Source organism: Podarcis pityusensis (assembly GCF_964106645.2).
Source record: "Podarcis pityusensis genome assembly, chromosome: 11".
In the NCBI taxonomy this organism is placed as follows: domain Eukaryota; kingdom Metazoa; phylum Chordata; class Lepidosauria; order Squamata; family Lacertidae; genus Podarcis; species Podarcis pityusensis.
The window spans coordinates 19,799,640-19,824,212 of NC_138036.1; the positions used below are offsets into that span (position 1 = coordinate 19,799,640).

General features: G+C 42.4%; 2 protein-coding genes across 2 annotated transcripts in view; both read right to left on the reverse strand.

Annotated features, from left to right (window-relative positions):
- LOC308458058 (uncharacterized protein C5orf34 homolog) overlaps window positions 1-24,573 on the reverse strand; it is a 388,338-nt gene that overhangs the window by 278,935 nt on the left and 84,830 nt on the right. The window lies entirely within an intron of this gene.
- FGF10 (fibroblast growth factor 10) overlaps window positions 9,070-24,573 on the reverse strand; it is a 96,071-nt gene continuing 80,567 nt past the window's right edge. The window contains exons 3-4 of the mRNA XM_080973192.1: window positions 20,388-20,491; window positions 9,070-14,690 (exon numbers count right to left, since the gene is read on the reverse strand). Of these exons, the coding sequence (XP_080829318.1) occupies window positions 14,472-14,690; window positions 20,388-20,491 (323 nt within the window). The 3' untranslated portion in view covers window positions 9,070-14,471. The remainder of the gene's footprint in view (window positions 14,691-20,387; window positions 20,492-24,573) is intronic.

Below are 24,573 nucleotides of genomic sequence, written 5' to 3' on the forward strand. Positions count from 1 at the left end.
GGGCCTCCCACTGCTGCTGCACCGCTGGAGCACGATTTCTGTTCTCATCCTGAAGCAAAGTTATTAACCTGAAGCACTATTTCTGGGTTAGCGGAGTCTGTAACCTGAAGCGTGTGTAACCCGAGGTACCACTGTATCTGCAAATACCTCCAACAGCGGGCATATAAATTAGCAAAATTCCCAACACCCGAACAGCTGCTTCTCTCTTTTGGGGCCAGCCTGGATTTTTGGAATCTTCTCAATGTAGTCAGTCGCTTCTCCAAATGCTACCTACTGAGCATGTTCAAACAGCTAGATCTAGGAAGAGAAGGGGTGGGGGAGAGGACAATTCTGTTGTACTGCATGCATGGATTCCATGTGAATGGGCCCCAATGGGCCTTGTCTCCAAAGAGTGGAGGAGATGCTCTGTATTACAACCTTTGCCCCACCTAATACCTTGATTTTTCTATTTCTTTGGTCACTGCTCTCAAAGAACTTGGACTTTTCAAGTGTTTGCTCCAAAAGCCTTGAAAGTACAATTTTTGAAATTTATTTTTGCTCAGCGTGTTTCCAAAAGACTTTACAAACGTGAAAGGGAAGAGGGAAGTTGTATCTCGTTCAATTCTACCTAGGTGGCAAGAAATCTGTTATGTATTTCATGCTCAATAAAAAAAGAGCAAACCTCACAAGATTTCTGTGTATTATATGAGGACCGCCATCTGTCCTCTATTTAATTAGGGCTGCACTAGTTATACGGTGAAGTATTAAAGGCGATCTGGCTCGACTTAAGAAAATTCTTTGTATTTACATGAGGCACAGCAATGTTACTGGAGAAATGTTAACAACACAGAGAAACTGGGAAGGCCTCAAACAAACAAAGACAACATCAATAATTAAAACCAAAAAGTGGCTGCGTGTTGCAGACAGGAGAAGCCGTTGGGATAAAATGCAGTTTGTGTCTATTCTGAAACTTTGCTGAACCTTAAAAAGGTATGGCATGGGATATTTAAGCAACGAGAAAGTTAACTCTTAAACGCCTCCCCCCACCACCCAGTACTGAGTCTCAGCCAAGAGTTTGGCGAGGGGGAGGAAGGAAACAACCTACTACTTGTAATGGTCTGTAAGCTCCAATTATCACTATTTAAAGGTAAAGGGACCCCTGACCATTAGGTCCAGTCGCGGACAACTCTGGGGTTGCAGCGCTCATCTCGCTTTATTGGCCGAGGGAGCCAGCGTACAGCTTCCGAGTCATGTGGCCAGCATGACTAAGCCGCTTCTGGCGAACCAGAGCAGCGCATGGAAACGCTGTTTACCTTCCCACCGGAGTGGTACCTATTTATCTATTTGCACTTTGAAGTGCTTTCAAACAGCTAGGTTGGCAGGAGCAGGGACCGAGCAACGGGGGCTCACCCCGTCGCAGGGATTCGAACCACTGACCTTCTGATCGACAAGTCCTAGGCTCTGTGGTTTAACCCACAGCACCACCCGCGTCCCTAGCTATTTACTATTTACTAGTCCCTAATTTGTCCCCACTTTTGCCTTTTGAGAATGCCTTGTTAAAGTTTTATTAGTTGCGAGTTGTAACTTGGTCAGACTTTGGTTTCCTTCAAAGAGTCTCTAGAATAAAATCTCAGAATAAGGAGTGATCTTGTCTCCTGTGTAAACAGCATGCTCTCCCCCACCTTTGGGGCAAATGGAATCCTCCCCAAACACAGTATATAAGGGTTCATCTTGATAGCCCATCAGGATGGAGAAGAGGTGATACGATAGCCGATTTCAAAAAGGACTCCAGTTAATGCTGCCATATGGACTTAGAAGCAAATGGATCTTCTGTTGCTCCAGAACAGGCTCTCTCAACCTAGTGCCATCAAGATGTTTTCAGACTATAACACCCATCAGCTTAGCGTGGCCAATGGTCAGCAGTGTTTCAAAATATCTGGAAGGCACCAGGTTGGGGAAGGCAGCTCCAGAGGGCAGAGCCAGTGTGGTGTAGTGGTTCAGAGCGGTAGTCTCGTAATCTGGGGAACCGGGTTCCCGTCTCCGCTCCTCCACATGCAGCTGCTGGGTGACCTTGGGCTAGTCACACTTCTTTGAAGGCTCTCAGCCTCACTCACCTCACAGAGTGTTTGTTGTGGGGGAGGAAGGGAAAGGAGAATTTTGAGACTCCTTCGGGTAGTGATAAAGTGGGATATCAAATCCAAACTCTTATTCTCTTCTCAGAAGCCATAACACCAGGTTCAAATGACAGGAAAGTGGATTTTGAAGAAACATTAGAAAGAACCTAAACATTGTATGACAGTGGAACAGACTGCCTTGTAAGGTGATAAACTCTCCTTCATTGGAGGTTTATTTACTTATTTATCTTTAAAGCAGAGGCTGGATAGTCACCTTTCAGGAAGGCAGGCTGCATGGACAGAGGGTTGGACATGATAATCTTTGAGGGACCTTCCAACTCCATGATTCTATGGAGGCAGGTCCCTAACACTGCAAAGCACTCCCATTCTTCCTTGAATTGTCCCACCCTTTCATATGCATAGCCCTGTCTTAGGTTCTGTTTCTTGGACACACTTCCAATGTGCATGTTACATGTCCAATAACATCTGGGTGGCACTACATGGACCACCCCAATTCAGGAACTATGGAGTTCTCTCTGTGACCCCTCTCACTTCTAGGCTTCCTGTTCCTTGATCAACCATCTCATGGATAAGTCATCTCATGATTGTCAGCAATAATCAAGAGAGATCTGAACAAAAAGCACTGGTGGGCCAGATATAGCTACCTTGCATACTTTACCTACCATAACGTGGTTGGTCTTGTTGCTCTCAAATTGCACCAGACATACATCTCACCGCTTAGTCAGCAAAATAAAGAAACAAACACAAAACTGCCCCCAAACAGAGTTGGGTTGGCTTCCATATCTTTTAAGTTGCTAAGGCTTTAGCTGCTTACGTTCCCCAGTCTGTTCAACACTCTAAGCACACTTGTACACTTAATTCTGGGAGACTGGATGGCTCAGGGGATTTGTAATAGGATATGGTGCACTTCCTTTCTAAGTTGTTGCCTTGCATTTGACCTCAGGTTGTTAATGATGGAAAACTATTACCAGTAATGGCTGTGTAGTGTTTTTACATAGGAGCACATGCCTGGTGGTCTCAGTCTTGTTCCCTGTGGACAGGTAAATGCACATTACATCACATAACAGCCACAACCACTGAAAATAACTAGCAGTTTTAACAGGCACTGAAGGCTAAATGAGAATTTGAAACACCTGCTCATCTATCCATCTGATGGCGAGCTATGTCCCCAATACTTGTATAGATCAAGAAGCAAAACAGAAATGCAGATAACTTCACAAATGGTACCTCTGTGATAATGCCACAAATACCTCTGGAATACTGGTTTGCCCTCCGTTTGCATGTATAATAAGCTCCTGGAAGCAGTGGTGTATCACAACAGAGTCACAATGTAATGTAATGGTAATTAGATTACAGCTGTCCAGAGGGCTGCCAGGATAAACGTACAGAGGACTGCCAAGTACACTTTATGGAAAATATGTACACTGTATGGGGAAAAAAGTAGTATAAACACCAACAATTGGGAAACACCTGCCTGTGGGTGCTCCAATTGGAGAACAGCCTATACCAAAGGTGTCATGGGCTTTGAAGACACTTGAACTCAGGACGCAAAGAAACATGTTAAGAGGAAGGCATGCTTGGCAAATCCACACCATGATCAACTCCCACCCAGAAACCAATGTCCCCACTGTGGAAGGATGTGGGGATCCAAAATTGGCCTCCACAGCCACCTACGGACTCAAAACCGTGTTTATGAAAGATAATCTTACTTGGCTAACAGTAATCGCCAGAGAAGAAGATGGAAAATATATTGCTATCCCCATAGGTAAATATGGAAACCCATTTTTTCCTGCATTCAGGGAAGCCCTTGGAGCACCTCATTAAGTATTTCGAAAGTCCGCAGATTTCCCCCCCCATGGTATAGGGATGGAATGAAGTTGTTGATCTAATGTATAAAGGACATACTGTTTTGTTCACTGGTATGTGCAATACTCCTGAAAATGGGTGCAAATCATCCTGTCAGTTTCTTTCTTTCTTTTTTTAATTTTCAATGCAAAGTTACAACAAAAATTACAAACATTGAATCCAAAATAAAGCTATACAAACAAGAAAGAAAAACAAAACACAAAAAAGGAAAAAGGAAAGAAAAGAAAGGAAAGGAAAAGAAAGAAAACCACTCCAATGACACTGGACAGCCCTTTGCCTCCATAGAATTAACACATCACTTATCAACCCTCTACTGGAAATGTGCCTGAAATTGGCACTACCATTCATATGTGGTGGACCTGTACAAAGATGACCAACCTCTGGAGGGATATATTTGCCACCCAGTTCTCCATCTCTGGACACAATACACTGCTCAGCCCAGTCACAGCCCTCCTGTCAATCACTGAAATAGACAATATACCCACCCATATTAAAACGCTCCTTTCTGTGCTATTGGTGGCAGCCAGATCGGAATGAGCATCACATTGAAAGGATGCAGCAGGCCTCCCATATGGCAAGTAGCTAAATAGAGTCTGGCAGGCAGCCCTGATAGAAAAACTAACTCACTATGCCTGGCTTGGAAGGGGCACCACCAAAAAAAGGACTGGCCCCATGCTATATGCAGGGCCGTAGCTAGGGGGTGGTGAGGTAGGCCCCCACCAGGGGTGCAGGCGATGGAGGGGAGCAAAATTGGCTAAAAATATATCCATAAATATAAATATTGATTATTGCATCATAAGAAATGGTTTTAAATAGAGGGTGGATTGAATGGGTGGAAGGGTAGGGGGCAGGATTTGAGGAGAGGCAGAAAGAAGAGCTAATTTGTCTGTGGCTGGGGGGGCGCAATCTGGATGGTTCTGCCAGGGGTGCAAGATCACCTAGCTACAGCTCTGGCTATAAGGCAGCCATTTGTTGATTTTATCAACCATCAGCAGGACTTAGGTCCCACCCCATACAATCTTTTGGAGAGGTCTCGTCCTTAACAAAGCCAACTCTGTATGAAGTGACACGCTCACTGCAAATGTTATGTAACCATTTTTATGTTAAGAGTTTAATAAAAATATTTTAACACACCCACAACAAGAGCAACCAGTTACAATAAAGATTGTAATGCACTTTGCAGATTAAAAAGCTTTGTCTAAAATATGGCAAGTACCTTCTTTTTCTTTTTGCAAGACTGAAGGCTGTGGAAAGTGGGGTAAAGTAAAACAAGAAAGGGTGATGAGATTCATTCTGGAACTGACAGGGAAGCCAGCAAAGAGAACTGAGAGATTGTAATGGCAAAGACTCTGTACTTTTATTTTCAAACAAATATGCTGATCTCAAGGCAAAGGATGCCAAAGGAGTCCTAAGAGCCTGGGAGGAAGGGGAAGAAAAAGCCAAATCAGCAAGAAGAGCTGAAAGAAATGGATGACAAAAATCACAGAAAATTGGCACCGTTCAGAAATAATAAATTGGTTTGTGTGTTAGCGATTGTATTTGCCTTGAGTCTTTAAAAGGAGCTGTCAGATATGAGTCATACTCCGTAGGCATGCCAAAGTCCTCCTCTCAGTGGGGAGACAGCTGAGCAAATGATTTAACAGCCTACCTTCCACTGCATCAGTTCCTCTCCCCCCTGCTAACATCTGGTTGCATTAATATGTTGTAGCATCCAACCCCATTGCATGACATTTTCACATGTAACAATGGGCTCCTTTACTACCTGTGGGATTCCAAGTTAAGAGATTCAACAAGAGTCCATTTCCAGTGCAATAATAAAGGTATGAGCTAGATAATGGCATCTGACTGAACTAAAAGATAAGATACTCTTGGAAATCGGTTTGCAAAGGAGAAGGAGTAACCTATGAAAAAGGCTGCCTGGTTTCCTCATGAGTAACATCAACTTGTACATAGAACAAAGTAGAATATCAAAAGACATCAAAAATAAAATACGTATAGACTCCACATATACAATTTACATATCCATATATAAGTATACACCCAAAGTATACAATCCATACAATTTTGCATTTGCTTTTGCTAAATCAACTAGAATTTAAAACATTAAAAGTTAAATAGGGGGGGTGCATGTCCGACAGAATCTATATCCTTAGAACAAGATTCTCTCTCATAATGGTATAAAATGGATTCCAACTAGCTTTCCCTATAATTGGAGATCCTTTACCACAAAAGAGAGCACCTTTGGGCTAAGATCATCCTTTACGTGCATGCATGGGTACATAAGGTGATCTACAGGGTGCTTGTGCGTTTGCCACCCTGGGCTCCTTCAGGAAGATATAAATTCTATAAACAGTAAAAAAGAAGAAGTTGCCGCAGCAGTATGGGACAAAGCCACCTAGAAGAACACCCCTCTCTGCTTGTCCTGAACCCCTGGTCTACTTGGCAGCAAGTCAGTATGCCTAGTCCAAAGTTCAAAGTCCAGGGGTTAATCCACACAAGCAAAGTCCAAAGGTCAAGAGACACAGTACAGGGTTAACCCAAGGAGCCAAGTCTGAAGTCCACCAGTCAGGATACGGTCCAGAGTCAAACACAAAGCACACTCCCATAAAGGTCTAGGAGCATCCAAGCCAAGATCTATCAATGTGGGCAGTTGAGTAGACACAGCATCTCAGCGCTGTTTTTCTTTTCTACTTTGCATGCTGATTGCAGCATCTGGACTTGATGAGACATGCGTCCCTCACCAGTTGTGAGCCTACTCCAGCTGAGGAATCACACACCTCCTCCCAGAGCTAGCAAGCCTCACATGGCCAGCTAGGGAGCTGGGCTGTGGGTACTTACCTGCCTCAGCCTCTTTGAACACCCCTCCCAATGCTCCCTCAGAGCCTGCTGTGTTTATGGAAACAGTGACCCCTCTGGCTCTGGTGATGGGTCCTGCTGCTCTGGTTCTTGTGCACCGACCCCCCCATCCCCTTGCCATCCTCCATCACCCTGTGAGTACTTCCTTCCCCATCCCCTGCTTGCCCCAGTGTGTCCCAGTCCCAGCTATACCCTTCGCCAGGATCGTCTTCCTCCTCTTCCTCCTCCCTGTCATCCTGCCAGTTCACATCGCTCCAGTAATGTACAAAATGGGGTTCTATCTGTTGCCTTTCCCACATCCTAAAGACCCATGGAAGGATGTTCTTTCTTTGCTTTGGTGCAGCACTGATGCAAATCCTGCCAAAGCTGAGCTGACTTTGATCCTGCTTCAAACCAGTGGGCTGGTGGGAACACTTTAGCAGAGAGAGAAATAAGTTGTTTCACGCTCTAGGATGAGAGTCTGCTGGATATTGTTCCTCCCAACCCCTGGCTTGTAGGATTTCCTCCCTCTTTTTTACCTCCAGGCTCTGGTTATTACAATGTGGGGTTAATTGAGCATGTTCTTTCCTGGCTGGTAGGTTGTAGTGGGAGAGAGGAGGAGTATCTGCCACAGGGAGAGAACCCATTGGTGGAACAGGAGGGCAGTTTGTACCTGCTGGCATGTTGAGTGGTTTCTGTGTTTCTTAACAGCGGGTTAAGTGGCATTCCTAAGATATATTCAGTGTAATTGATGGGTAGTTTGGGACTTTGCTATTGTTTTGAATGATTGGTTGTGCTTTTATTGCATATAGTGGTACCTCAGGTTACAGACGCTTCAGGTTACAGACTCCGCTAACCCAGAAATAGTACCCCGGGTTAAGAACTTTGCTTCAGGATGAGAACAGAAATCGTGTGGCAGCAGGAGGCCCCATTAGCTAAAGTGGTACCTCAGGTTAAGAACAGTTTCAGGTTAAGAACGGACCTCCAGAACGAATTAAGTTCTTAACCCAAGGTACCACTGTATTTCTCTTGCATTAATATGCTGTTGACCAATGGGGGGGGGGGCTTTGGTATATAAATAAACCCTTGAAGTTGATGGTTCTTGCACATTTGGGATTGTATTACTAGTGTTACCTGACCTGGAGGGGCACTCTTGTGCTATAGTATAGCGAAAGTGGACACCCCAACCACACCAGGAACATTAGTGGTATAAAAAGCTACAGGAATTCAACGGGTAGTTGTTGGGCATGTGGTAGATGGGAATGATGCCAAAGGTCCACCCCGGAACTTTTGCAGGCACTAACAATATACCGCCATGAACAAAAATCATACTGATTACATAATAAAAAGGACCATTGGAGGGCCCCTGATGCAGTTCATCTTCCATGAAAAGTGATGTTTTGCAACCACCATCCACTGTGGTGAAATTACATCATTATGTTAATAAAAAGGTAAAGGGACACCTGACCATTAGGTCCAGTTGCGACCGACTCTGGTGTTGCGGCGCTCATCTCGCTTTATTGGCCGAGGGAGCCGGCGTACAGCTTCTGGGTCATGTAGCCAGCATGACTAAGCCGCTTCTGGAGAACCAGAGCAGCGCACGGAAACGCCGTTTACCTTCCCACCGGAGCGGTACCTATTTAACGTGCTTTCGAACTGCTAGGTTGGCAGGAGCAGGGACCGAGCAACGGGAGCTCACCCCATCGCGGGGATTCGAACCGCTGACCTTCTGATCAGCAAGTCCTAGGCTCTGTGGTTTAACCCACAGCACCACCCGCATCCCTTACGTTATTAGTACCCCATTAATAATTACGTTATTACCACCCCATTAATTTCAATGGAAAGAAAACACAATGCAAAAGGGGAAGAAACATAATCAGCTACCACCTATCATTTATGAACTGAAAGCAGCAACAGCAAATACCGATTGTATTCCTTGGTAATTTCTACTCCTGTTTCAATTTTTATCAAAATTCTCTGTACCCATCAATGGCCATGGACTATGGCACTTCTTCCATGAAATTCAGCTAATTATTATTATTTTTTTGAGTGTGATGGAGTCAGTCAAGGTGACTGTTCCAACCTGTATTAAATGAGTATATTTTTTATTTGATTTCCCCCTTACCCAGTGTTTGTATGGAGGCTCTCAAACCCCACCTTTCATTGCACAATGCCCTTTTCTTCCTTTGCATTTATGGGTTACAGTTCATGTTGTTTCAAAGTAGTAAAACAAAAAGACACACGTACAAAAACATTCTCTACTCCCAGAATTTTATTATTTTTTATTATTTAAATATACTATACATGTTCAATCTTTTTTTTTTAATAAAAAAACACCATACAATAACCTTCTTTTTATCTTGTCTCATATTTATGACGGAGACAGAAAAATACTTAGGGCACGTCTACCTGGGAACTTTTCTGGCCCAAGCCTCTTTGAAATGAATGAGAATCCTACCAGTGCTCAGATTCATTTCAATTAGATTTGTGCACAAGAAGTTCCTTGCGGATCATGCCGGTGTTCTGGTGGAACGATATTACTCTGGGAAACCCAACTGCAGCACAGTCCTGCAACAGAGGGCACCAAAGCACGTCAGCTGAACAAAGGCTTTTGGCAGCTTTGGGGGCGGGGGGAGGAGAAAAAAAATCCCCAGGAACCAGAAAAGTGGTTAAAAGCTTCCACTTAAAGAGGTATTCCCAAAATTTTGCTTAAAGCAAAATGCGAAGTGAATTTGGTGGTTCTTCCTCAAGTGAAATGCTACCTGGAGGATTTCAAAGGAAACCCCAGGGGAATTTCAATAAGAATAGCAGAATTTATCAGGGAGTGAGTTTTACTTTCAGCACACCCCAGGATTGTCTCCTGAGTTCACTGAAAGCAAACTAAAAATCAAATATGGATGTTTGCTCCTCAGGTGAAACATCAGCGGGATTTTGAGGTGGGAGGGGTAGAACAAACAAATTTCTATAAGGCTATAAAAGAAAAATTCAGCTACTCCCACCGCAAAGAAAACACATATCCATACTCTTGTCTTTCTGCATGATGGGATGGGGACTATTGCTTCCAAGCTTCTGCAAGCAGCAGTATATCTTTTTTCTTTTTGCAAGAAGCTTTTTTTTTTTTTTAAAAAAAAAACAAACTTTCCGAAATGCTATAATTTTGAATGTTTACACACACCCCTCCCCCCCCCAGACCCCAAAGCAACGTTAATGGTTCTGTGATATGAGAACCTTGTTTGTATCCTAGATGCTGTTCAGAAGAGTGGTCATTCAATCCTTTATTTGCCAAACAAACATTTAATTTTTGTTGTGGGTGGTCCACGGTGCCTTGTCAGATGCAATTATCACTTTGAAAACAAAACAAAAGCAAATGTAACGCAAGGGAAGTGCTCTCCTGATATGACAACGAGCATTTCGTTATTCAGTCTGAGGTTACTAGATTTACCTCCAGCATCTCAAGACGCCCACTGCCTGTAGCTTTACATATTTTTTTTTTTCCATCCACAAACGAAATTAAGAGTATGCATTAGCCCCAGGGTAGTCAGTGTGGTGTGGCGTCCTCGATAAGTTGATGGACCTCAGCTTCCATCAGCAAGGCCCAGTGGCGATGTGAGCTGTGGTCCAGCAAGAAATGGAGCACACCATGTTAGCCACACGTCCTATGGCTGCCTCGTCGGCTCAGGCCACATCAGACTGGGATTGCCATGTGTTTCACTGGAGGGGGGAGGGCGTCTTGTGTAGAAGAACTTCCTAGTGTATCCCATGTATAAGGGAAGCGCTTTTTTAAAGGGAGACTTCAGGAAATACAGCTTGAACATTTCATACTTCGAGGAGAAAGCTGTAGGCACATTCCATCCTAGCACACATCTACAGTCCAAATAGGAAAGAACTGGCTTTGGGCTCAATTGAATGTTCTGGCCCTTTTGGCCAAATGACTCACAACCAGGTGCGAGGGAAAGCCGGATGAGGATAGTTTGATGCGCTCTCCTTCCATGGCTCATATCACATGGCTCAGGTGACGCATTGCACATCTGCCAAAAATGGGGCGAACAGAAGCCAGGCTGTGTTTCCCCTATACCAATCCCTTCCACACTATAATGGATTGTGCATATAGATTTTCCCCTCATGCTGGTTTAACAGGGACTCGGATAAGTAGCTAATAGATAATAACAGATTGCAAAATCATCAGCCTTTGTAGAGGTTATACATTAGTTTGTTTTTTTTAAAAAGGGACACAATTAACAAATCTCTGTATCAAAATTCTATTTCCAAACAAAATGAGAAACCAAACTGACTTCTTTCGTGACGAGAAATATCAAAGTCACAGCATCGACATAGTCCCTTAAAGTATTTTGAACAAAATCAAAGTATTAACAAAACTACTTCTGTTTCCCGCTACAGACACTGCAAAGAAGACATACGCATTTATTCATTTATTTAGTGGAATACAATGTGAAGAGAGTGGTACATGTTGGCTTGATGTACAGTATTCTACTTAACTTGCTCTAACAAAATGAATCTCTTTATGGTTATATTGATGAACTATCCACAGCTTTCTAACGTTAAAGGAAAAAAAAAAAGTAAAACAAAAAAATCATATAGGTGTTTTTTTTCTCAGATTGAACGAAGTTGATAATTATGTTTAACTGAAGATCGCATTTACTCAGTGTAAGCTGTGAAAATAGGAGCACTTCATTTTAAAAATGTGCCCAATATTGCATTTCAGAGCCATTGTATATATTGCGATAAATGAAGAACATTTAAGATGTTGCTTTTAGACTGGCTCTCAGAAGTTATATACACATATGAATAATAGTGGCTGCAATCCTCAAGTCACTTACTTCAGAGTAGATCTGTTCACTTTAGTGTGGTTATTCTAGTCAGTGTTAAAGTGGGCAAGAATGGCAGTATCCACCTTGCCAGTGAGGGGTTATGAAATGTCTACCGCAAGAGGGCAAACAGCTTTATTCAGAATCATAGAGTTGGAAGGGAACTTGTAGGCCACACAGCCCATTTCCTGCTAAATGCAGAAAATCCTGGGCTCTAGGGTTAGAATCATAGAGTTGGAGGGGACCTTGTACGCCATGTTGCCCAATCCAGAGCTAAAGCATCCCCAACAGCTTGAAGACCTCCAGTCTCACGTCTAGTCTACACAAACAGCAGATCACATGCTCAAACTGTTTCCAGGCTATACTGCCTCAGACCACTCTTTGAATATTCTCCCATGGAAAAGTCCCTACACATTTAAACAAAAAACAAAAAACCACCAGGAAGAATGCTAGAAGGGAATCTGGTATCTCCCTGGTACCTTCATTTCTCTACACTGAGTATATACAGTAGATGTTGATGCCCTCCCTAACGGACTGAAATGGCAAAGTCCAGGAATAGTTTTATCACATGGTCTGCTCTTTGTATAAGCTATCAGTGATTCAGAGGCACTTCGCAGGGAGGGGGTTCCAGATATCCCTATTTGTCCGAGTTGGTTTGAGAAAGGACTATGCAGTTCTTCCATGTTAGGTCCCAGTCAGACAGAGACACAAGGGCCTGTCACCGGCTCATGTGCATGGTGAGCAAAGCAAAGCTGGCTTGGGGTGCCTTATATGTCATTGGTTCTTTTCAGTGAAACAAAGAAAGGGATAAAATTAAAATGGCATAAAGCTGAAAGAATGCTCTCGCCCGCTCCTATCTCAGAGGTACAGCTAAATCTCCAAACTATCACAGTGTTGACATGAGAGAGGCACGAGACAACTGCTCGGTCTTGCTGATCACTCCCAGGTGTTTCTAGGGCTCCCTGCTGCCCGTTTTGCACAAAAAGTTGACCACCCCACTTACATGTTCCGCCATTTTGCACTCAGCCATTGTTCCTCAGGTTTTCAAAAGCAAGGGAATGAGAACACAAGAGTTGATGCACAATGCTCTCATCAGATAGCAAACGAACATCCAACCCAACCCCATATCTTCAGTTAAGGACATATTCCCTGTTGTTTCCAAATGATTGTAATAGGGGCTACCACTAACTTTTGCTATTTCACACCAGTGGTATGTATGTTGTATCCAAAGCCAGTATGATGATGAATAGCTGTAGGCCAGCTTCCAAATGTTACATAGGAGCAGCATGGACCCACTCCTTGTTGGAATGTTAGTATCTTTCCCACAGATAGAGATATGAAGCACCTGCATCTCTCCAGAGGACCACAGGCAAGTTTTCATTACACTAGCAGAGCCATTCACTCCTACATCTTCTCCCTCAGGTCCTATGTAACATCTGGAGCTACCCTATGCTAAAAAGGGAAGATTATTCAGATTGAGGCTGCAATTTTTCAACACCATATACATCCCGGCTCTTCTGAAATTGTTTGACTGCAGTCAAAAGATTTGGCTCTTTTCTGTCTTACTTTTTTTCAGGGGGAGAAGGAGAAGGCAAATTTGTTCTGTCAGATGTTAGCAACTCCATAGACTTAATTCAGCTTTAGTCTGAAAACATATAATCCCACCAATATAAGATGCAGTTGGATGCATTTACGGTCTGTTCCACAAAACCTGCCGAAGAGCTCTGATTAAATTTCAGCATCTTTGGGACCAGGCATTTAACTGAAATAAGTTGGAGAGGAATGTACATCTGGGTACCAGTTCAACTCAGCCCATTTCAAAACAGCAGCAAGACTCTTCAGATGATGCAGGATGAGAACTTTTGTTCCTGTGGCAGGGAAAGACTATCAGTGATGCTGACAAAAACCACACACACACACACAAACACACAGGTCACGTTGCAGTTCCCATGCATATCTGATCCTATTGATTTTAAGTGCAAAATTAAAAAAAGAAAAAAAGAAACCCAGTTTCAAGAGGAAAAACAAACAAACAAACAAGATCAAACAAAAACCACAGCCCTAGCCTTATCTATTCTCTACTCTTGGACACTTGTGTGAGCTTTTTGACATCTGACTTGGTCAATCTTGTATGAAACACAGAGAAGGAAAAAGAACAACAACGCAACAGGAAGCAACTGAGAAAATCCTTCAAACGAACAAACAAAAAAGAGAGAAGAAAGATATTTAACATCCTATTAAATAAATAACTTAGGGAGAAGTACAAAAGCATGGCATAAGCATACAAGGCGGGGGAACCATACTATTTATTTTGTTAGAACAGTTTTACTCTAATGTGCTTATATTTCTTAATCCTATTCATTTCTTTCACAAGACCATTCCAGAATCTTCTTTATCGCTGCATATGAGGATCCATGAATTTCCAGTAAATGCTTGCATGCCTAACCGTTCATGGGATCATTAGGCTTGAATGAGCAATGAAGGTCTTTGATATGAGTTAGTATTCCATAAATAACTTTCCCCCAACATCATTCCATACATTGTCTCATGTCCTTTAAGTTCTATCGCGGAGATAAAAAATAATATTAATAATAATAATAATTTTGTTCACACTGGAAAGAGCTCCCATCCCATTTGATTCAGCTTGTGTCTTGATTATAAGATATGACACAGAACTAATTAGCAGTACTTCACGTGCCAGCAGAGAGCACAAAACCTTCAAAGGCTTCCCCCCTCTTTTCAATCAAGCAGACGTCTGCACTGTTTCTGCCTTTCCTCTTCAAGAGGATTACCAAGTATTCCTGACAAATGATCTTTGGTTCAACTGCTATCAATAGAACAGGCCCTTCATCTGTTGCTCGACGACCATGGGGAGAAAATGAGCGGTAGTGTTTTTCCTCCTGGTTCTCTGTCCTTTCCTCGTGGCTCCCTTTCCATTCAAGGCCACAAACATTTGCCTCCCGTTGTTTCTCCAAAACAGCGACGCGTACGTATTGTATCCGTTTTCCTCTATTCTCTCCTTTAGTTTGCAGTCATTGTTAAACTCCCTCTGTTTCACATGAAAAAAAGAAACACATGCACAGAGAGAAGATTAGAATGCAATGTGATGTAAGAAAGAAATAATTGGTAAATTTTGGGCACATCTGCACTGTACATTCAAAGCCCTATTATACCACTTTAACAGTCATAGAGAAAGGTGTAAACTGTAGATTGTGTAGGGCAGGCTTCCTCAACCTCGGCCCTCCATTTGTTTTTGGCCTACAACTCCCATGATCCCTAGCTAGTGTTCAGGGATGTTGGGAATTGTAGTCTCAAAACATCTGGAGGGCCAAGATTGAGGAAGCCTGGTGTAGGGTAAGGACATCAAAGAGCTGCAGTTCCCAGCACTCTTGACAAACTGCAATTCCCAGGATTCTCCAAAACTGTTAATGTCAGTGCTTTAAATGCATGATTTCCAGCTGCACTGGCTCCCAGTGGAGTACAGGGTCAGATTTAAGGTGCTGATTTTGACCTTTAAAGCCCTTCACGGCCTAGCACCCTCGTACCTACTGGACCGCCTCTCCCGGTATGCTCCATGGAGAGCCTCAAGGTCCATAAATAGCAACACCCTAGTGGTCCCGGGCCCTAAGGAAGTTAGATTAGCCTCAACCAGAGCCAGGGCCTTTTCAACACTGGCTCCAGCCTGGTGGAACGCTCTGCCTCATGAGACCAGGGCCCCGCAGGTTCTGATTTCTTTCCACAGGGCCTGTAAGACAGAGTTGTTCCGCCTGGCCTTTGGCTTGGAGCGAATTTGATTCCCTCCCCCTCTTTCTTTTCTCTTTTTCCTTTCTCCTCCTGTGATGAGGCTGCATTTTAATATTTTAATGTTTCTATATTTTAATGTTGTATTTTAATCTTGTTTTTAAGTTGTATTCATTCAACTTGTTTTTATTATTGCTTGTTAGCCGCCCTGGGGAGGTCGGGGTATAAATAAAAATTATTATTATTATTATTATTATTATTATTATTTGGATATGAACTTGCATGTACGTTTTGCGGGGCTGATTTTTGCACGACTTCTTTCACAGGGTTGTGCCCTACACTGCAGCATTCATGCCTAGAAGGGAAAAACTTCAGAGTGCAGCTTGGCTCATGTGGGAAGCAATTGCACCATTCACCCAGCCACCTACCCAGTTGATTTCTCCCCCATGTCAAATATTAGAGGAGTGTGGCATGGGATCTGATCACACTGAAGAAGTATCCACCCATCAAAGATAGTGTGATGAGCATAAACTCAGGATAGTAGAGAAGATTCAGGCCACGTCTGCGCTGGGCACATTCTGGCATCGATCAGTACAGCCAATTTTCACAAGCCACACCACACTTGGTGTCTAGCTTGTCTCACACATTCTCAGCTGCACTGCTGTCCTTAAAGGAGAGGAGCTATAGCTCTGGGGTGTAGCACTGGCTTAGCTTGCAGGTCCCAGGTCCAATCCCCAGCATTACCAGGTAGGGCTGAGGGAGGCTCCTCTCTGAAATCCTCAAAGGCCACTGTCAGTCACACCAGACAATACTGAGCAAATGATCTGAATATGGACCAGTCAGTATGAGGTAGTTCCCTGTGTTTCCTGTGTGGTGGGTTTTTCTTTCCTCTTTTTTAAAAAGAAAGAAGCATAGGAAAGTAAATTTAATCTAATTCATTTAAAATGCCTCCCTCCTGCTTTCCAAGGAAGCTAACATCATCATCATCATCATCATCATCATATACCCCACCCATCTGGCTGGGTTTCCCCAGCCACTCTGGGTGGCTTCCAACAAAATATTAAAATACAGTAGTCCTTCAGATATTAAAAGCTTCCTTAAACAGGGCTGCCTTCAGATGTCTCCTAAAAGTCTGGTAGTTGTTTATTTCCTTGACATATGATGGGAGGGTGTTCCACAGGGCGGGCACCACTACCAAGAAGGCCTCTGCCTGGTTCCCTGTAACCTCACTTCTCACAGCGAGGGAACCGCCAGAAGGCCCTCAGCGCTGGACCTCAGTGTCCAGGCTGAACGATGGGGGTGGAAACGCTTCTTCAGGTATACTGGGCTGAGGCCGTTTAGGGCTTTTAGGGCCTAAACAGTAGTACATACAGTGGTACCTCGATTTACGAACTTAATCCGTTCCTGAAGTCTGTTCTTAAACCAAATCTGTTCTTAAACTGAGGTGTGCTTTCCCTCCCACTGCTAGTGCCCTTCCACCTTTTGGATTCTGTTCGTAGACCAAGGTAAAGTTCGCAAACCGGAACACTACTTCCGGTTTTGCAGAGTTCGTAAACCGAATAGTTCGTAAACAGGACTGTTCATAAACCGAGGTACCACTGTATGTAACTCAAACAAGAGGATAGGGACTGGCAAATTAGAGAATTTTGGTTTCTCTTTGTTTTTCATTTTCCCACTCTTAAATTCTCCACATTTCCACATCAGTTTGTGATTTATTTTTTAAAAAAGTTATTGTAACAGTTTATCAGTGTTATAGTGTGAATTTCTCCTAATATGCACACTTTGTATGCGTTTTTTTGCCTAATACACATTTTTGAAAATTATTTCCCCCTTATAGAATGCATTTTTGCATGCTATTTGCACCAATATGTGCACTTTTATGCAAGCTTTACCCTAGTGAGTGCATATTTTCATAGACACTACTTGCCAAGAGAACTGCATTGCAAAATTCAGAGAAGTGCAAATTTCAAAGTATGGCTGTATATGTGTGAAGTGAATAGTCTCTCTCCCTGCATGAGGATAGCTCCATGGAGGTTCTGTTGAGCATCAAGTCTATGAACTGATTTCGCCTTTGCTCTACACATGTTCTGCACATGCCTCATACCTTATTGAAAAAACTGGGCTGGAAATCTTTGAGAGCTTTCCTTAGGAAAAATTTACTGAGGCTATTTTTCATATCCATCTGCTTATAAAAGCCAAACTTCTATGCCAGTCTGAATCCAGGCATAGGAGGTCTTGTTGGGAATAAAAGTTCTAACTAGAACATTCTGGAAAGGTTATAAAATAACCTGTTAATCATGGGTTTGGTGTTAAGGTACAAAACGTTCTGCATATCAGAGCCAATAGGGAACTTTCACTCTCGACCCTCTGGTATTTTGATCTCAATTCCAGACAGCCAAATCTGGATCATAAGCATGTGGGTTTCATTGTTTTGACCATACGACGGCCTCTGGAAAAATATGCAATTTTTAAATACCTATTTTGCAGGCAGGCATTCCTTCTTTGACTTATGGGAGGAGGAAAGATCAATGTTTAACACCTTAATTTTTAAAAAATTAACATTAAATATTTTGTGAATTTTAGATGTTTGGAGTCCAGACTGCAATCCTAATCACATTTACCTGGGAGTAAGCCTCCATGAATTGAGTAAGAGTTACTTCTGAGGAGACATTGTCAGGATTGCGCTGTGACATAGGAAGTCAACAGGTGGGCATAAGTATGTTGTGGATCAACGTCTAGCTTGGAGAACTGCAGCTTGATTAAATCAATCAATTAAATCATTTTTAAGAAGCCGAAAAGGCACGCCTGATTTGTTGGGCAACAATATAAATTATTTTTAAAATAGAAGTATTTTTAGAAATTGCAAGCGGCCGGCATTGTCCCTTTTTTTGCAAACGGGGTGGGCTGATTTCAAACCCCACTTCTCAAATCCCACTGCTGCAGTCCTGCTTTCACATTACGTGATGTTACAACACAGTTGTGAGAGATATATCACGGCAAGTTTGTTTGGCAAAAATGGTGAAAAGAAAACTGAACACACACCTGAGAATTACTTAAAAGCTTTTGATTATTTTTTTTAAAAAATTAATGCAGCTGGGCTTCAGCTTTATTTGAGATTTCATAACAGGGCTTTCAAACGGTGTAGCTACTGAATGGCAGGTGTTTATTTTCATAGGCAGCAATGAAGTTTAAATAGCATGATATTTCAGGGGCTATTTAATCCAGGAAGCAAATATAAGCATTTCTTGAAATAATTAACACCCAGCTTCTTAGGCGAAACGAGCTGATGAGAGAATTCTCTAGCTGCCTGCTTGAGTCATGAGTGGATCATTGCCCACTCAAGAGTGAAGAGGTAGTTTTACCTTGAAAGGACGGACAATAGCTCAGTAGTAGAACAAATGATTGGCAGGCAGAAGTTTCCAGGTTCTATCCCTAGCATCACCAGTTAAAGGGATCTAATAATAATAATAATAATAATAATAATAATAATAATAATAAATCATTTGTACCCCGCTCATACAGCTGGGTTGCCCAGCCACCATGGGCAGCTTCCGACATACATAAAAAGATAATAAAACTTCCTGATACAGGGCTGCCTTCAGGTGTCTTCTAAAAGCTATACTTATCTCCTTGACATCTGATGGGGGTGGGCATTCCACTGAAGGAGGGCGCCACTGCCGAGAAGGAAAATAGTTTGACCTGGTAGGAGGTGGCTTCATAGTTAGGGAAAGAGCCATAGCTCAGTGGAAGGGCCTATGTTTTGGATGCCAAAGGGCCCTGTTCCAATCCCTGCCATCAACAAAGACTTCTGTAGTTTCAAGAGTTCCCTGGATTGACGTTTAAGCCACTCTCAGAATTGTAGCTCTGGGAGGGGAGCAAGATTCTCCTAACAACTCTCAGCACCCTAAACAAACTACAGCTTCCAGAAGTCTTTTGGGTAAGCCATGATGGTTTAAAGCGGTTTCAAAGAGCTTTAGAATGTATGGTGTGAAGTGATAAAGCAAGCTTCCTATAGTTCAGGAATCAGGCAGAGTGAATATGGAATATTAGAAGCTGCCTTAAGCCATTGGTCCATCTGGCAGTGGCTCTCTAGGGTGTCAGGCAGGGGGAATCTCCTGGTCTTCCATTGAGATTGAATCTGGGATCTTCTTCATGCAAAGCAGTTGGCTCTACTACTGAGCTACGGTCCTGTATCATTTAGCATCTGGTACAACCTAGCAATGTTCGTTACATTAAAGAGGCAATATGGTTAAAACAGTTGGGCATGAGAGAAGTGGAAGAAACCAGCTGGGGATTCCAACAAGTTACGGGGCTTGGCCAGACAGCCACAAATATCTATTTATGACATCTTCTTGGGCTGAGTTGTAGATCATCAGAAATTGATAGATCTAATGATTCTAGAAAGGGGGAGGAACTCTCAAACCACTATGTTTGAAACTATTTTAACGGTGGCTGAAAACAGAGTAAAAGGGTTGCTTTCTGAACTATACAGAGCATTAATAGACTGGGGAAATTTAATAGGGCTGCAAAAGGTTTGGGAAGAAGATTGAGGTGAGATGATAAAAGGATCAAGACTGGATATTTATATATTTTTTTAAACCAATATTCTTCAAACCTTGGGTCCCCAGATGTTTTGGGACTACAACTCCCAACTTCCCTGGCCATTGGTACATTGGCTTAGGATGATGGGAGTTGTAGTCCAACAATATCTGGAGACCAAAGGTTGAAGAAGAGTGGTCTAAAACTTCAGTAAACATGGCCTCAAATCAAATGCCATAATCTATGCCAAAACTTGTTCAGAGATGATATATTACTCCATGGTGTGTGTGTGTGTGTGTGTGTGTGTGTGTGTGTGTGTGTGTGTAAAAAACCAACTGCTTCTGAAAACAAGTTAGCAGACTCTCTTTCTGCCCAATTCCAAAAACAGTCTTGCTCAGAACAATGGGACCAGCGTAGGAACAGTATACAACAGATTAAATAAATAAAGGCAGAAAAACATACTTACCGAACCATAGACTTTTCCATTCTTGTTCATGGCTAGATAATAGTTGCTGCTAATGGATTTAACTGCTACAACTCCAATTTCCACTGATGTTATCTCCAATATGCCTACAATCCAAGGAGAAAAGGAAAAGGAAAATGAGAATGGTTCAGGTCTAAGATTTGGAATCTCATCATTAAAGCAGGGGGAGAGAGTGTGGGGGGGCGGCGGGGAAGGGCGGATGTTTTGGATAACTATGATAAAGAGCTAGAATTAAAATGGATCTTTTCAAACCTCATTCAAATCCTGTTAATATCCAGAGCGACTGACAAACCCGCTTCAGAAACTTTCACGGCAAGAATATACACAAATGTTGTTTCAATTACCGTGTTTCCTTTCCTATTCCTCTATTTGAAACTCCATAAATATTGAAATAGCTCTACCCTTCTTAGCGTAGATTTTCACCGAAATTTATCAAAAGAGACATAGGAACCACAGCATTAAATAAATCTATAGCATATGGCAATAGAGCGGCGGAGTCATCCCAAAACACAGAAACAGTGGTAAGCACTTTATTCCTTTTAGGACATTAAGATAAAACTAAATCTCCCAGCCATATAAAGCTGATACATCCACTCTTGGCAAGCGTGTTTGACATTCTGGAGTATAGTTAGGCTAACTCTGATGCCACACATTGTCTCGCTCAGTCAGATAACAGAAAAACCACTCCAGTCTGTTCATAATAAAATATGTTTAGCTTCTCTCACCCGCCACAAACAACTATGGGCAGCGTTTCACAGGGATGGGCTGTGCGTACATGTCCAGCACTTCCAAATACACACTTAAAAAAGCAGATTAGCTTTATTGGCCATATATGCACAAACACAAAATATATCAACACTAATCTACATACCTCTTTGGTCTTAGTAGCTGTCTGAAAACTTGCATATTCATTTATTTATAAAATGTTTATACTACTTGATATAATCAAAATCTCTAAATGCTGGTAACATTTTCTAAAAGAGATGCATGGGTACAAATTTCAAGAGACCTTTGTGATGTCCTAGACACTGTGTGTGAATTAGGACAAGTACAGTGGCATGTCATATACGAGACCCTTCCTAAATCAGATTGTGCCCTTGCATCAATTTCAAAGCCAACTTTCCTATATAGTCAAGTCTTTTGTTAAGGGTGGAGGAAGGGCGGAGTGTGAATGTGAGAATGAAAATAAATACGACCAGTGCTGACTTCCCCAGTTAGAATCAAATGGAACTCAATCTTCAGAAAGGACTGGCTCCAAAAATGGACTCCAGAGCCACTGTTTGTTGGAAACGCTACAGTTATGTGGTTCAATGGTCATGGGGTGTGGAGCCCATCACATGTTAAACGCCATACAGACAGAGTGGTGCCGTCTGGTATCTGACTCACAGATGGCATGGCAGTCTCAAAAAGAAAGGGGCAAAAAAATTCTGTCCATTTTAATCTAGTTTTGTTAAATAGGAAGGAGAAAACGGTCAGGCTGATTATGTGCACTCTGCTGCAATCCACTGTTGGCAAATGGTAGGGCCGGCCTAGTTGTTTCCCACTGTCGCTTTAGCTGGCATCTTTTCCCTGTCGTGATTGATATGCTTTTGGTCCTTCACTTGTTAGACAGAAATGGGGAAGAACACAAGCTATTATTTCATAAGGACATGTTTGTTTGTTGTGGCTTCTGTTGCAATGCCAGGTTGGATTAATTCCTCACAGCATTAGCATTTTCAAGGAATTTTATTAGTTTATGCTCAAATGGTTTCAAAATTGAATTATATATTTTTATCATATTATAGTTGTAAGGATTGCAACACATTAAAACAAACTGCAGTTGGATCGACTAATAAAGTATCATTTTTCAAATGTTTGTGAAACTTCTGGGTGCTGTAGAGTAGGAAAGCAGATTGTTTAAATCTGAAACTGGCGAGTGTTGAGGACTGGAATGATCCAGCCATGTATTTTGCTTTGATACAGCCGCTTGGCCTGTGCAGTGCATTTTAGTACAATATATCATAATGCAACACTTTTCTAGAAACACTTGGTCACATCCTCCCATTTATCCTTTATAGCCATATTTAGGTAACCTAGAAGAAACTCATCAGAAGCGAAGTTATCACATTTACACTGTGTGCCACAGGAATGAAATGTGAATGTGTTCCACTATGCTTGTTTAAATCAAACCAGATATGATGCTGTCACAGTCTAGCTGCACCAGCAACACTGCAAACCCTTTATGGACTGGGTTCACAATTCCCCAGAGTAAACAAAGGCAGAGTTTTAATGAACTATGAAAACAAATCCACAGTAAAATGAAATCTGGGGTGGATGCAATCAGGACCAGCAATTTACCAAATGAGGAATGGAGAACCTGAAGGCCAGCGGGTGTTGTTGGACTACAACTCCCAATCATCCCAAACCATTGAACAAGTTGACTGGGGATAATGGGAGCTGAAGTCTAACAACATCCAGAAGACCACAGGTTTCCCATCCCATCCTTGCTCTAAACCCATCTGCACCTGGCTAGTCCCCTGTACCTGCCACTGTCTTCCTTTTCCAACTGTCCATTGACAAAATCCCTCCACACTCCCTTCAAATCTCCCCTCCTGCTTACCTTAACACTCCAAGTTATCTCCACCCTGTTCTACTCCAATCACAAGCCCTGACCTTGGGGTTTCATTGCATCAACTGTGTTGGTTTGTGGTCTAGACCTGCAAGGTGCACACTACGTACTGTTAGGCTACACTGCATTTCTAGCTTAATTGGAAAAAAGTGAGATGGATCAGGATTGTGAGCATTGTGGCTTCTGAGGTCAACTCTCAAAGAGCGGTAAAATTCAAAGGTTAGGTATCAGCATGGGAGAGCTGGACTCAGATCCCTGCCTATAACCCTATAGGTTGCATTAGCTCGGTCAAAATTCTTGGGAGTAACAGGAAAAGGGTGTTGTGAAGATGGCAGAGATAAAAGTAGAGTGAACAAAAGTGTGGTTCCATTTTCCCTATGTAATGTCAGACCTTTAACCAACAGGCATAACAAAGGCTTACAGAAAGTGGCAAACACTTTCTAACTGAGGAGTCATGCCTCAAAACTCTTAACTTACTCTCCTGAAGAGTGTGCACTCTTACAGTCTTCACTGGTTCTTAGAACCTTGACGAGAATTTCTGGGCTTACGTGAGTGATGTCTATATGGCTCAACCTGACAATTGTTGATATTTTCTGTTCAGTTTCACAATACCACAACATACATGAAACCCTAAAGCCTCTAGAATCTGCAGCAGTTAGTCGAATCACTCAAGAACTCTTCCCAGAGAATTTGTAATTCTTCACTAAGGCAGACCATACCTTAAACAGAACATCAGTATTCTTTCAAGAGGTTATAAAACTTAGGATGCCGGACTAGTTGGATCCGCAAAGGAATCATCAGTCCATCTAGCATGATGCAGATACGACTCAAGAAAGAAAGAAAGATTCCAAGCAACAGTTGCCCTGGGACTGCAAAACCAAAGAAAGGAAAGCTGTATTCATCAGCCAGAGATGTAAGGGCTGCTGGCCTGTGTATGTATGTGCAAATCTTGGCTGTTGTTCTTTGTACTATTGTAGCTTGTTGCAAGCCACCGTAAAAAGGCATTAGAATGAAAGACAGGATATAAATCATGAAAAGCAGCAAGCAACTACATGCCTGACATGTCTGAGTGTTTGAGCCATTTGCCTGCATGTTAAAGGAAAGTCAGGATTTGGGCCTTATCTTGTCAGTTTCCAAGCCTGGAGGGCTGGGATTGAAGAAGCATGTCTAAAAAAGTACAAACTATAACAGAAAGCATGTGAGGACACTATTCTGTAAAAATGGAACATAAAAACACATCATTAGACTGCAGCAATGTTGTATAAGCTATGGGTTTGGAAGACAGATCTTAAATAGTTTCACAATTTCCCACAAGGTTCCTTATTGATTTTTTTTAAGTTGTCAGTTTACTATTTCTCTAATAAGGCTGGAGATATTGATGCCTGAAGTAACGATATCCACTTAAAACTTTATTTCTCTTAGTAATAATGCTGCAGAGCAGGTGTGGGGAACTTCAGGGCTTCCAGATGATGTTGAAGTACAACCTCCATCAGCCTCAGCAATCACAGCCAATGGGTAGGGATGATGGGAGTTGTAGTTCGGCAACATCTGGAGGGTCAA